The following is a 14,004-nucleotide window of genomic DNA, read 5'->3' on the forward strand; positions in this document are numbered from 1 at the left end:
AGCGCATAGTGCAGCGTCTCACAGGTAAAGCAGATTGTGAAATATAAAGTTATATTCTTAAGGACAGTAGTAGTATTCAAAGAGAGTGGTAACAGATGTCATTTGTTAAGCAGAATTGTTTGATACACTTCTGTCAGCTTGAAGACCCCATTCAAGAACCTTCTTGTGGAAGAGGCTGGAGAGGGAGTGGATAAGAGGTGAAAGAGTTCCTTATGTTTTTACAAGGGTGTATCCATGTATAGAACTAATACCTATTTTGTCATTTAACCCCCAGGCATTAAAGGGGGTTCTGGAGGTTACAGAAGGTTTGATGAAGGTTTACATGTGGCCGATAGTTCTGCACTCCCATTTTAAGAGAAGTTCTTTGTGACATACTACTTGTAGGCAGAAGATTTAAATGTAATCAAATGGATTATGAAGTGACTTTCATTTTCAAATATATTACAGTATTTCTTCTGCAATAATTTAATGAAATGGAACATGCTTCACTCTTCTTGAAATTGCAGGCAGTCTTAAGTCCACTTAATGAAAAGATTTTACAAACTGAAGAAGTCATTATAGAGATAGAGTTTCTTCTCCAATTCCTTTTTGGCATGTGCTGCTTGTTAACTGGAAATAGCATTGAGGGGAATAAAATTATGATACAGTGACTGAATGAACTTAAAATTGGAAAAGATGATGGGTAAATAAAGTGTTGGTACTTTAGCTTTCTTCTCTCTAGATGATTCCATAAAGCATTATTTACATTCATATAATCTTAACACAGAAAGAAACAGGAGTTTTGTATCTTAAATAAATCATAGCCAAAACAAAGCAAGATAGGTGTATTAGTTTAATTAATCCAACTGGAGTGGACAGGAGTAGGAAGTCAAGACTGACTTGACTGCTATTTATTGTAAAAGGCAAACAGTGTTCAAAAGAAGTTACTCCAGGTGTCTGAAGCCCCTATTGCACTGTTCTGCTGTTGGTGTTCACAGGACAAACTTGGACACACTTGGGGGAAAATACACTTTTAAAAAACCCCTAGGTTTCCCAATCCTTTTCCTTCATTACCCAAAACCACTTATCAGAAAATCCCTTTTATCCAAACCATAAGTCAATTTAAATGTCCCTGTTGTCATTGGTTAATGTGTTTGTGTGTTGTTCCCAAAAAACACTTGACTTCTTAATATTCCTAAATAATTCCTACAGTAATGTTTTGTGTAACTCATGTATGTTTGTGAATGCAGACCAACTGAAGATATGTTTAACTTATTACAAATTAGTATTAAAAATTGCCAGTTTTCTTTCTTCCCAAATTATCACCTGTGTATGAGAGGAATTGCTATTCCCCTAGAGGCTTAGTTTAATGGCATCCAGACACTGTGGCCAGCTGCCTTTTTACATTTTCATTTTTAATTACAATGCTGTGCAGGCTTTTTGATTTAATTGATTTCTTTATTCTCTCCCCCCTCTTAACATTGGATCCCAAGTGCTGTAGTCGAAAAGACATTCAGTTCTCTAATAACAGCCTCTTAGTATAATAAGAATAACAATATATTAGCAAGGCAGCTGAGACCATTGACGTTATCTCATATTAAAGCAATATAGCTGTATTATGCCAGGATTTCTGCTGTGAGAAGCATGTTAGGCACAGCTCCTCTCATGGTTTTAAAGAAAGTGTTGGACTGTCTATTAATGATTAATCTGAAGATGAAATTTCTATAAATCTTGTGATGAATGGCACCTTATTTGACTCATGGCCACTTTACCTGAGAGCTTGCTCAAGCCAAACAAATATAAAAAGAGTTGTGTTGGATTGAACTAATGGTTTAGGAGGTCCATCAGATTCCAAAAGTGGTCAGTTATGCCAGTGGGACAGCTCTAAGAAAGATATAAAGATAGCATTACCTGCATTCTTATATCCTGCTATGCGGACAAGAATTGCTTTATTAATTGTGAAAGTGCTTTAGCTGCAGTTTGTAAACACACATTAGATCAGTTTACTGCCATTATTTAGGCAATTGAATGCTCATTTGATATTTGGGGCATCAAATTGCTTCTTAGCATTTATGACTGGAAAATCCACAAGTTGTAGTCCAAAACATATATAGCACCTTTTGTATGTGTTGTTATCACAACAGCACAAACCACACTAGTTCCTCTTTGAATGGTAAGCCAGACCCATGTGGCTGAGGTACTTAACATTATGTACAAAATAAAACTAAGAGTTTTTTCTCCCTATCACAATTAAAACATCGATCTAAGACATAAAGATGTTGGCTTTAAGTAGAGTGCTTCTCATGTTCAACAGAGTTTTATGGCATAAATATTGATTTTGGCATAAAATGTTTATATTATGGATTATTCATTTATGAGAATAAAGGGCTCTACTTTATTAAATCTTTTTCCACCAGGTTCTTTTAGGTGCTGTGACTAAATTGCCCCCCACCCCTTGAACATTTGCTGTGCCACATTGTTGAACAGAAAGGATAACATAGAATTTTTCTCAGAATTATGATTTCCAGGTTTCATTACAGAGATTTTTGACCTGTTTCTTGTAAATAATAAATGATGTAAAAGGTATTTTCTGGGCTGAACTACTTTAGGCTGGAGATGTGGTCTTCATCTTTTGACTGTTTATACAAAATCTCTTCCACTTAGTGAGACTAAACTGTAGTCTCGGATATTATTTTTTTCTTTCTGCAAAAAAATATCAGCCTTGCAGTTCCCTCACCTTTAGTATGCAATTATACAGTCTAGGCACAGATTTCAGATTTCATCTGATCTTTGTGTGAAATGAAGCCTATGATTATGCAATTGTTTTCGGAAGCTACAACACATTGGTTTGGGGAGCTATTTTCCAGGGGGTTGTTTATTTATATGGATAGGAACCAGTGTGCAATCCTATATATGCAGTAAAAATATGGATAGCTGTGGCTAATCAAACCTTGAAGAGGATACTAACTTTTTTCTTTATAATTATGTCTTAGTGTTGATAGACTTTCATCAATGACATCAGTTTGTTGTTGCTTTTTCATTTTTGATTTCTGAGATCCTGATTGCTTAACTGTGGATTTAATCATTCTCCACTCTCAGACTGGTTTATACCTTTTGCGGTGTCTTCAGTGCTGCAAAATGCACACATTGGGGAAAAAGGGTGTTTAGTATTTATTCCATATCTTAATTACAGTTCATTACATTCTTCCTCCCTAGACTGCAAATACACCTGCCATCAGGAATGCAGAAGACTCATCCAACTGGATTGCAGCCAACGGGAAGGAGAGACCCACAACAAACCTTCACCAGAAAATACCTTAACACAGAACTATTGCCAGGTATGACATGTAGTATCTCCACCTAAATAGGAACAGAACTGAGTCTTTTCTGGAAGCTAAGAGATAATACAGGAATAGTTCACTTGTGTGGGTGAGAGGAGTAATGACATTTTGTCAAGGTAGGTTGTGGTCTACTTTGTCGAATGCCTTGCTGAAGTCTAAGTATACTATGTCCACAGCATTTTGCTGGTCTACTAATTTAGTCAGTTTGTCAAAGAATGAAATAAGATTGGTTTGGCATGATCTGTTTTTAACAAACCCGTGCTGACTTCTAATTATTATTTTATTTATTTCTAAATGTTCTCAGACCTGAAATTTCTCCCCCGCCGCCCCCCAAATACTGATATTACATCCTCTAGTAGATTTTTTCCCCCATTGTGGGCATATATCTTATGTTTTGTATTTCTGCTCATATATCTGACCATATGAAAATAGAGGCATTTTGTGCTAATGTGTAGCCTACATTTAGTAAATTATTGATTATATATACTGATGCAGATTAAGGCTGAAATCAGAAAAATGTATTTTGGCACATGTATTTATAGAAGTGGTAATATGCCATCTAGTGCAGAACCAGCAGATTCATGATAATAGTACTGATGTAAGAGAAGATGTCAAAGAAAACATAAGGAAGGAGCAGGGGTTTTGTGAGGTTGTGAAGTACAACAGAAAATAGCTTACATTTTAGCGGCACAAGTTGATTATGCAAGGAATAGACAGGTAATTATTGAATGATGCCAGGATCTGCTATGGAATTCAAATTCATGAGGTTCTACTTCATAATGACCAGCTGAGACATCATGTCTTGAACAGTGGCTGCTAACCAATAGCAAGAGACCAATCTTTTTGGCCACAGAATGTAAGACACTTAGATGTTTGACTTAAGTCAGGAGATAGCAACTAGAGCTCTTAGATAGTTTCTTTGGCACCTACCAGATTCCTGCCATATTTACCTTCAATAATTTTTAATGGTATATTTCATGAAAAAAGAGAGAGAGAGAGAGAGAAGCTGATGTCCTGCAAAGCAAAACACTTCAACCGGCATTTTCATTTTCAAATATGCCTCAAGGCACTCCAAATTAGCATCCAAAGGCATTCTTAGAAAATAAAAGGAAGATTACTTTTTCCTGGTAATATGCTCCGTGTCCTGTAAAAAATAGACAAATGGATAGAGCATCGCAAGGTACTATAGAGGTGGTATTTTAGAAATGTTGCACTAGTATAAAAGAAAGAAAGTGGGATTGTTCCCATGATATTAAAGCATTACCTTCCATAGAGAAGTTGGAAATGGAAATCAAGAGTTGTTTGGTCACCATTGCAACAAAGGGGCAAAATTAGTAGGATTAATTTACAATCCTGCAGTTGGTTATGACCTGAGCTTTTCCTCTGAGGAGTAGGTCAGAATTTATTATTGTTTTTAGATTTAGGTATAGCCTGCCTCCAACTTGATTCTTGGTGGCTCCAATATCAAACCAAATGAATTAAAATTAGTAGAATATAAATAAAATTAGCAGAATATAAATAAGCAAGAATAAGCAAAGGCAGTCTGGGTTGCTTGTTGGGCCCAGGAGTCAGGTCAGAAAAGGGGGGTGTAAGGGACGAAAGAGCACTAAAAGGGTCTGGGAGGCATTGATTGCCAAGAGTTTAGTAGGGCGGTGTTGGAAGCTGTCTACTCTAGACAATAATTTCAGTCTGCCTTACACGTCCAGCTTTGGAATTTGGGTCTGTGATTTTTTTTTTTATTGTCTGGATATATTCATGACTTTTATCAGAACTACAACTATTCTTCTAGTCAGATCCCTTTTGGTTCCGGTACAGTATTTCTTTGACTGCAGTATCTCTGCAAGACAGAGTTACTGGCTCTTGATCTTTGGTACAGGTACTCCTCGACAACCATTCTTTAATGAGCATTTGAAGTTACAACAGCACTGAAAAAAGTGACTTTTGACTGTTTTTCACACTTAAGATCATTGCAGCATCCCCACAGTCACATGATCATAATTCGGATGCTTGGCAACTGACATGTAATTATGACAGTTGCACTGTCCTAGGCAGTGATGAAATCCAATTTTTTTTACTACTGGTTCTGTGGGCATAGCTTGGTGGGCATGGTGTGGCTTGGTGGGCGTGGCAGGGGAAGGATACTGCAAAATCTCCATTCCTACCCCACTCCAGGGGAGGGATACTGCAAAATCCCCATTCCCATCCCACTCTGGGGTCAGCCAGAGGTGGTATTTGCTGGTTCTCCGAACTCAAAATTTCCACTACCGGTTCTCCAGAATCTGTCAGAACCTGCTGAATTTCACCCCTGGTCCTGGGGTCATATGATCACTTTTTGTGAACTTCTGACAAACAAAGTCAACGGGGAAGGCAGATTCACTTAACAACTGTGTTATTAACTTAATTGCAATGACAAGAAAGGTCGTAAAATGGGGCAAAACTCACTTAACAACTGTCTTGTTTAACAATAGAAATGTTGGGCTCAATTGTGGTTGTAAGTCAAGGACTACCTGTTTTGGCCTGCACTCCCCCTCTTGATCCTTACTGCAAAATTTAAAAAGCCAAGTTGTTTCAACCTGATGTTAAAGTTAGCAGGAGGCTTCCATAGTAAAAATATTTGTTTTCTGGAAAAAATGTATGCATTATTGTATATTTCATTTAACACTGTGTCCCACTTATATGCTATTCAAAGTGATCCTTCAGTAACAGAAGCTGACTTTTTTAAAAGAGATATAAGGAAAAATAAAGAGCCTTGCCATAGAAGATTCAAATGATCGTGAAAAATTATACCAGGAAAAATGTCTTTAAAGGGCTACAAGGCTCTTTCTTGTTTTAATAACAAAAGAAAAATAAATAGGTTTTGAAAAGCCTGCTTCTTTTGATTTCTGGAGTAGAATAGAGTGCTCTGTTTTTGTTTTTCAATTGGATTGGAGACAAATTTAGTAGAGAAATGGATTTTCTACCTAATGGCAAATGCTGAATTTCCTGTAATGCTTTTTATTTAGTTATCAATTTGAAAATATTGGATTTTTTACTCTTTTACATTCTGAGTATAAAAAATGTCAATCCTTTGTTTCTCTTTATATTCTAGATTTATGGTTGTTTCTATGGTGCATCTATTCTTTTCAAAGGATTTTGTGCAGGAAAATATTTGTAGCTAGGGGGAAACTGCTCCTTCCTTCCATCTTGCAAAAAAAAAAAAAGTACATTGCATTATCTGTGATTATCAATAACTTTGCTTAGGACAAAAGAGGGCAACCTCTGTCCCAAAAGGAACATGTGGCTCTTTAAAAAAACCCTCAGCAAGAGATTAGTTCAAAATCTTTCTAGTAAGAAAAGTATATCAGGGGAGAGCCTGGAGAGAGAAGGTTGCAGTAGAAAAACAAAGAAAAAAAATATTTTTGTTTTTACCTCTGCTTCCTCTTCAGGTCTTCTTATTATCCCAGCAACGTCTAAGGAAATATTTCTCAATCCTAGTAACTTTATGATATGTAGACTTCAAGATTTATGGAACTTGACTATCACACGAAGATGCTGAAGTTGAGAAATACTGCTCTAAGGCAGGGGTTTCCAACCTTGGCAACTTTAAGCTTGGCGGACTTGAACTGGCTGGGGAATCTGGGTGTTGAAGTCCTCCAGGCTTAAAGTTGCCAAGGTTAGAGACCCCTGCTCTAAGGGAATGCAACCCTTGACAGGTTTGGGTGTTTGATGCAGGGGTGAAATGCTACCGATTCGGACCGGTTCAGCTGAAAAGGTAGCGATGGCAATGGGTGGTTCGGAGAACCGGTAGCAACGGTAGTGCGAGGCTCTGCCCACCCACCGAGTTATTGTTACTTCCAGGAAGTAATCTGTTTTTTACCCTCTGCGCATGCACAGAAGGGTTTGTGCATGAGCAGAGGGTCTGCACATGCACTTCCAAACCTGTAGGGAAAATAAGTAGATTTCACCCCTGGTTTGATGGTAACTTTCTATATAGTACCATGTTTCCCCAAAAATAACTTGGGCTTATTTGGGGGGAAACAGGGTTAAAGCTCACCCATGATATACTAAAAACTTAAGTTCTCTTATTTTTATCTTAATTACTGTTCTTGCAGTATTATTTACCTTTTATAAAAGACCCAGAAAAATTTTCTTTTGAAGAAAAACTGCAGTAGACATTGTAAAATGTTAAAATTTGAACAAACATCATTGAAGTACAAAGTTAAAATAGAAATGCACCCGGCACAAAGAACAAATGACAGCCCTCACTCCCACCCCAAAATTCTTTGGGCTATAACATATGTGATCTTGAGGAAAAATAAATATTTTAAACATTGATGCGGAATTTCTCCAGGGTATTTGAATGAAAAAATATTATTCATTGGGAAAACATTGTCAATTAACTTAAAAAATGATCAAGTTCAAATACATGTATTGTAGGCTTTATGAAGGGCCTTTCAAAAGGGAGTAAGTAATTTTTTTCAGTCAGAATGATTCCTATAGGTTTAAATAACATTGATCCAGTGACAGGTAGACATTTCTTCGCAAGTGTTTTGTGAAAATGAACTTGTGTTAACAAGACTAAATCAATTTTCTAATGCTGTACCAGTTTATATATCTTATATAATTTATAAATTATTTAACTTATTTGAAGAGTAAACCATTCAATCTAGAAAGCTACCCTTTGGAAAATTTAATTTTTGTTAAATGTAATGGTGCGGGCGTTGATAGTCTGTTTTGATAGTCTGCTAGTCTATTTTTGATTAGGCTTCTGTTGAGGAGTTACTAGGAGGCAGTTATGTCTAGCAATGTTTTAAGAGTTTCTACAATTATAGTGGACTTAACTTCTGTTCATGAACCTTTCCTTCTTCCCATCCTGACAGTCAGGATACAGATACCTGTATAACTGTTTTACCCGTCAACAGCACTTGGGGGAGCTGAAAGGTAAATTAATTTAATCGAGAGCACATGCTCACCAAGGATAGTGTTATGCCAGAACAAAGATTATTGGACAGGGCTCAAAAAAAGCAGACAGACAGGTTTTTTCATACTTGCGAAATTGCAGTAAACTTGGAACACCTTTTCTGTCACCTGAATTATGAGATGAAGAGGACTGCTGCATCTTGTTGAAAAAAAATACATACATTTCTCATGTGACTCAATTTAGGTATTCCTGTAACTATTACTGTTGAAATCTGCCACTTAGTTAGAGATTAAACTGGTCCAAAGGTGCTGATAACTAGGAAACATGCTGTAATTTTTGATTGCCACTTGGCATAAGTGTGCAAAGGTTATGTGCTGCATGTTTTCTTAGTGCTTTTTAGAGGAATACAATAATGATTCAGACTAACCAGTGAGGCAGTGAGATGATCACCTCTGCCACACTTTCTTTGAGATTTTTTTAAATGTCTATCAAATCAGAGTTTTCAAAGATTTAGATTTTGTAGATAGCCTTGTTCAACAGCAGGCACCAAAATACATTTGAAAGTATGGTTCTTAGCTCCTATTTATACTTTTGGAGGGTAAGAAATTATTTCTCTGTTTAAGACACTACATTTTGATAAAGTTACGTAAGTTATTATTGTAAATTAATCTTAATTTTATAAGTGTATAAAATCATTAAGTGAAGTGATAAAAATCACTAGTGTCATGTTGTAGAGTTTGCTTAGAAGAAGACTGTGGCTTGTTCATCTTTCTGTCCACAAACATAACGTTTTAATCAAATGTTACTCAGTGAAGAAAGAAACCCTTTTTTTGAGTCCCATCCTTTTCTTCCATGCTAATTTTTAAAACATTTACTGTAGGTGTCTGGCAAGGTAAAAATACAGCCTATCCTGCTGATAAACCTTGTTTTATTGTAGATTATACATCTTCTGCCTCTGTCCAATTTTTTTTTTGGTTGTTTAGTTTCTAAGTTATGTTGTCACTGTCAACTTTCTTTTGGACAGACAGAACTGTGGTGTTTATTGGTTCAATATTTACTAAAACAAAACCTATTTTGGCCACAATTCCAGGGACGAGCAAATTTGAAAATCTCAAAAGTCATTGCAGTTTGGGGTAGGAACTACCAGAGCAGGACTGTAAGTAGTTTTTTTTTTTATTAAAAAGTTTTATCAAATATTACAACAATTTTTCTCCCCATCCCTCCTCCCACCCTCCCTCCTCCACCCACCACCCACCCCACCTCCCATCTCTCCCTCCCACCCCTCTCCCCCCACCCCAGACTTCCCAGAGCAAATACAGGGTATAACATTTAACAAACATAAACTAAAATATGCTAATTTTCTGTAAGCTCTTAATTCCCTCTTGCTCTTTAACTCCCCTTTCCACTAACAAAACATAATTCAAAAAGAAATAGTTGGTTTCATTCATAAGCTATTTGAAGTTTTTAGTCCGATATTTGTTTTGAATATAGTCAATCCATCTTCTCCATTCCGATATATATCTTTCATTTGAATGATCCTTCAAATACGCTGAAATTTTAGCCATCTCTGCTAAATTCACTACTTTTAATGTCCATTCTTCAATAGTAGGCAAGTCTTCCTTCTTCCAGTACTGAGCCACCAAAAGTCTGGCTGCTGTTATTAAATTTAAAATCAACTTAGTCTCTATAACAGTACAATCTGTAATTATACCTAACAAAAAGAACTGTGGAGTAAATTTTATCTTCTTTTTGAGAATATTTTGAATAATCCACCATATTTTTATCCAAAATGCCTTAATTTTTTTACATGTCCACCATATATAATAATACGTGGCATCATCACATTCGCATCTCCAACACTTAGGTTGCACACTTGGATACATACAGGCTAGCTTTTTAGGTTCTAGATGCCATCTATAAAACATTTTATAAACAGTCTTTAAATAATATCAATCCTTTTTTTTAAAAAAAAGGTCACTGCCGTAGTCTTTTTAGCCTTAATCTTCTTTTAAGCAAAAATCTCTAGTTTTGAACAGGGGCTACCAGTGCTAAACGAAACTTTCCTCTTTAACTTTCGCTTTCACGCCCCATTAAAGCTCAATCACCATCTTGGTTTCACTTTCTCCTCTTAATGAATCAGAAGGAAGTAGTACACATTTGGAGTTAAAGTTCAGTACTTGCAAATCTGATCTCTCCTGAGTTTGCTCAGCCTGCTTCCGAATGATGTTTATTCCAAGTGTTGTTTGCAGGGGTGGTCGTGGCGTCTTCTTCTGCTTAAAGCAGAAACATCCCGGATCCGGAGCTCTGTCGGGCTTCCAGGGAGCTCTCACCCTTCGAGCCCCAGAATTGTTCTTGGGGCTCCTTGGGGAGCTCTACCTATGCCTGTCTGCTCTCTTTCTCCCCTTTTCCTGGGGAGAAAGTTTTCAAGCCGCTAGACAGATTGTTCTAGCAGCTTTACGAGATCGAGGGGCTGGCGCTCGCAAAAGGAGCGTCTTCGGCACCTGCGGTGCCACCGGAAGTCTCCGACTGTAAGTAGTTTTAATGAGCAAAGTTGGTCTTGTATGTATATTCATTGGCATTTTTAAAAATTATTATGCCAGTCAGAGTTCTTAACCTTATCAAGCTTGTAATGACTTATAAAGAGATGAATTGAATCTGAAGCTGTGAATATTATGAAGCATATGTGATATATTCTTTCCCAACCTCCAGATAGATGTGACTGTGGAATTCAGTGATTTTGTCAGAATAACAAAAGTAGCATCATTCCATTGTATGCAGGCTCTGTCCATTTCATATAATATCATGATGAATGCACAAAAATGATAGAACTTGCATTTTAATGCTGCTTCTGTCAGCCCCTTCATTTACCCACCCACCCCTGCCTTCCTGGGATGCCTTTGTCTCTAATACTGGCCTTACTGATAGGGAATTCTGGGAGCTCTCATTCATCAGTTTTGGAGGCCACCTGGTTGGGAAGACTTATTATTCCCAAGGTTCTCAGTCATCCAGGTTATTTATTTATTTTTATTGATTGATTGATTTGATTTGATTTTTATACCGCCCTTCTCCAGCAGGACTTAGGGCGATGGACAGCCAAAGTAAAAACACAAATACAAAAATTAAAACAGTTTAAAAGATATTAAATAATGTTGGCCACAATTTAAAATAACCCAGTTAAAATTAATTTCAAATTAAAACCAAAGGATGGGGTCAAGCCAGCCTGGCTAGATGAAATAAGTGAGTTTTAAGGGCCCGACGAAAAGTCGGGAGGTCCGGTATCGTGTGTATCTCTGGTTCCAGAGGGCTGGTGCCGCCACAGAGAAGGCTGTCCCCCTGGGGGTCGCCAGCCAACATTGTCTGGCCGACGGCACCCTGAGGAGGCCCTCTCTGTGTGAGCGTACTGGCCGGTGGGAGGCAATTGGTGGCAGAAGGCGGTCTCATAAATATCCAGGCCCTAAGCCATGGAGCGCTTTAAAAGTGGTCACCAACACCTTGAAGCACACCCGGAAGACCACCGGGAGCCAGTGCAGCTCGCGCAGGAGAGGTGTCACATGGGAGCGCCCCATCGCTCCCATAATCCATAAATCCAGTTGCCTTTTGAAAAAGAACCTTGGAATTATTCCTAAGGGTTAGGAGCTAAATAAAAATAAGTTTTTTAGGAAGAGATTGGACAACCATTTGTTTGAAATGGTATAGGGCAGTGTTTGCGAACCTTTTTGGCACCGAGTGCCAAAACAGGAGTGTATGCGCATGCAGAAGTGCCGGAAACTGGAAGACCGGCTTCCCTGCATGCACATGCATGTTGACCACCTGATCTTCTGGCATGCATGCACGCGCAAAGACCAGCTGGCAGGCATGCATGTGCACGCCGGAAACTAGCTCAGCTTCCCGGAATGCGCATGCGCACCAGGGAGCTGCTCTTCTGGTTTCTGGTGCTCCCGCATGGATGAAGACCAGCTGGCCAGTATGCATGTGCATGCCAGAAACTGGAAGCTCAGCTTCCCGGAACACTCATGTGTCCCAGGGAGTTGTTCTTCCGGTTTCCAGTGCTCCCTTGCGCGCAAAGACCAGCTGGCTGGCATGCATGCCGGAACCCGGAAGAGTAACGGGCGATGGCTGGCGTGCCCAAAGAGATGGCCTTGTGTGCCACTTCTGGCACGTGTGCCATAGGTTCACCATAACGGATATAGGATTTCCTGAGCAGTGGGACAACAAGTTACCTGAGCAGGTGGTTTCCTGAGCAGAGGGTTGAACTAGCTAGAGCAGGGCTGTCAAACTCCTGGCCCATGGGCTGGATGTGCCATGCACTGGCCATGCCCATGCCATTTTAGCAAAGGGGGGGGGAAAGTCCTGATATGTCCTGGCCACTGTGACGATGTGAATTGATACCTCTGAACTAGAAGATCTCCAAGGTCCCTTCCAACTCTGTTATTCTGTTCCGTTAATCAAATCAAACTCAAAGATTTGGGAAAATGCAAACCTGGGAGTCTGAGTAAACTGGATGCTTAACTATTGCTCTAGACCAGTGATTGCTCTAGACCAGAAAAGCTCTAGACCTTTTCTGGACTGCATGCACGAATGCGCATACGCAGGCATGAACTCTCAAAATGCAATGCTCTTGCGGGCCCCCACATGTACTCCCCACATGTGCATGTGGCCCCCCAATATGCACATGAGTATGAGCCGAGGTGGCGCAGTGGTTAGAGTGCAGTACTGCAGCTACTTCAGCTGACTGCTAGTTCAGCAGATCAGCGGATCAAATCTCACCAGCTCAAGGTTGACTCAGCCTTCCATCCTTCCGAGGTGGATAAAATGAGGACCCAGATTGTTGGGGGCAATATGCTATTTAGTGTACTGTCTTTGGTGTAAGCCTCCCAGAGTCCTCGGAGAGTGGGTGGCATAGAAATATGACTAATAAATAAATAAATAAATAAATATGTGGCCAGCCCCCATGCATGCACATATACCTCTCCATGTGCACTCCATGCATGCTTGGCAGAGACCCAAAGACCAGCTGGCCGGTGGGAGGCGCACACATGCATGGCGGAGCTGAGTTGGGGTGATGGCTTGCGTGTCCACAGAGGGTGCTGGGTGCCACCTGTGACACGCATGCCACAGGTTTGCCATCATGGCTCTAGACAATAATATGAAGAATGTGTTCCCATCAAGGTTATATCACATGGTTCACTTCTTCCCATATTCAGCCTTTTTCAATTAGCAAATGCAGAAATCATCAAATAATTTTTACTGACTTTATTTTCAGCAAAAAATCTATGAAGAATTTCCAATCTTTGTAGTTTTATCCCTGATCAAAAAGGTCATTTTTGCCATTTCTGTAAGTTTTGTCATTGTTAGTCCAATGTCCATTGTAGATAGTTCTTTATTTTTCCATCTTTTTCATAAGGTAAATAGTCTTGCTGTACTTACCACATATAAAACCAATCTCCCTTGTGTCTTTTATAACTGACTATCCATAATGGATATAATGGATAATGAAATCTGCTTTCATTTGAATGTTAATTTTTTAAAAGTCCCTGTGTCATCATACGTACTTGTATACTGTACCACAAGTAAGTCAATTATCATAGTATATTGCGCAAACAAACCAAAGTTGCTAATCTTGCAGCTTTGAAACTTTATTATTCTTTGGCAGGAAATACAAATATTATAAATATGTGCCTTCGCTGTAGTTAATTGAGCAGGTTCATATGTGCAAGATAATGTACAGAAACAGGTTGTGAGAATAACATCTATGGAGTTGAACAGATTTTAAAATGCATTTTT

The 14,004-nt window shown here is 38.7% G+C and overlaps 1 protein-coding gene across 1 annotated transcript in view; it reads left to right on the forward strand.

Annotated features, from left to right (window-relative positions):
* The window catches only part of RASSF5 (Ras association domain family member 5), an 81,291-nt gene that overhangs the window by 29,605 nt on the left and 37,682 nt on the right, over positions 1–14,004 (forward strand). The window contains exon 2 of the mRNA XM_070939797.1: positions 3,196–3,317. Coding sequence (XP_070795898.1) covers positions 3,196–3,317 — 122 coding nt within the window. The remainder of the gene's footprint in view (positions 1–3,195; positions 3,318–14,004) is intronic.

Source organism: Pituophis catenifer, unplaced genomic scaffold (assembly GCF_029215685.1).
Source record: "Pituophis catenifer annectens isolate HBS135680 unplaced genomic scaffold, rPitCat1.0.hap2 SCAF_3, whole genome shotgun sequence".
In the NCBI taxonomy this organism is placed as follows: domain Eukaryota; kingdom Metazoa; phylum Chordata; class Lepidosauria; order Squamata; family Colubridae; genus Pituophis; species Pituophis catenifer.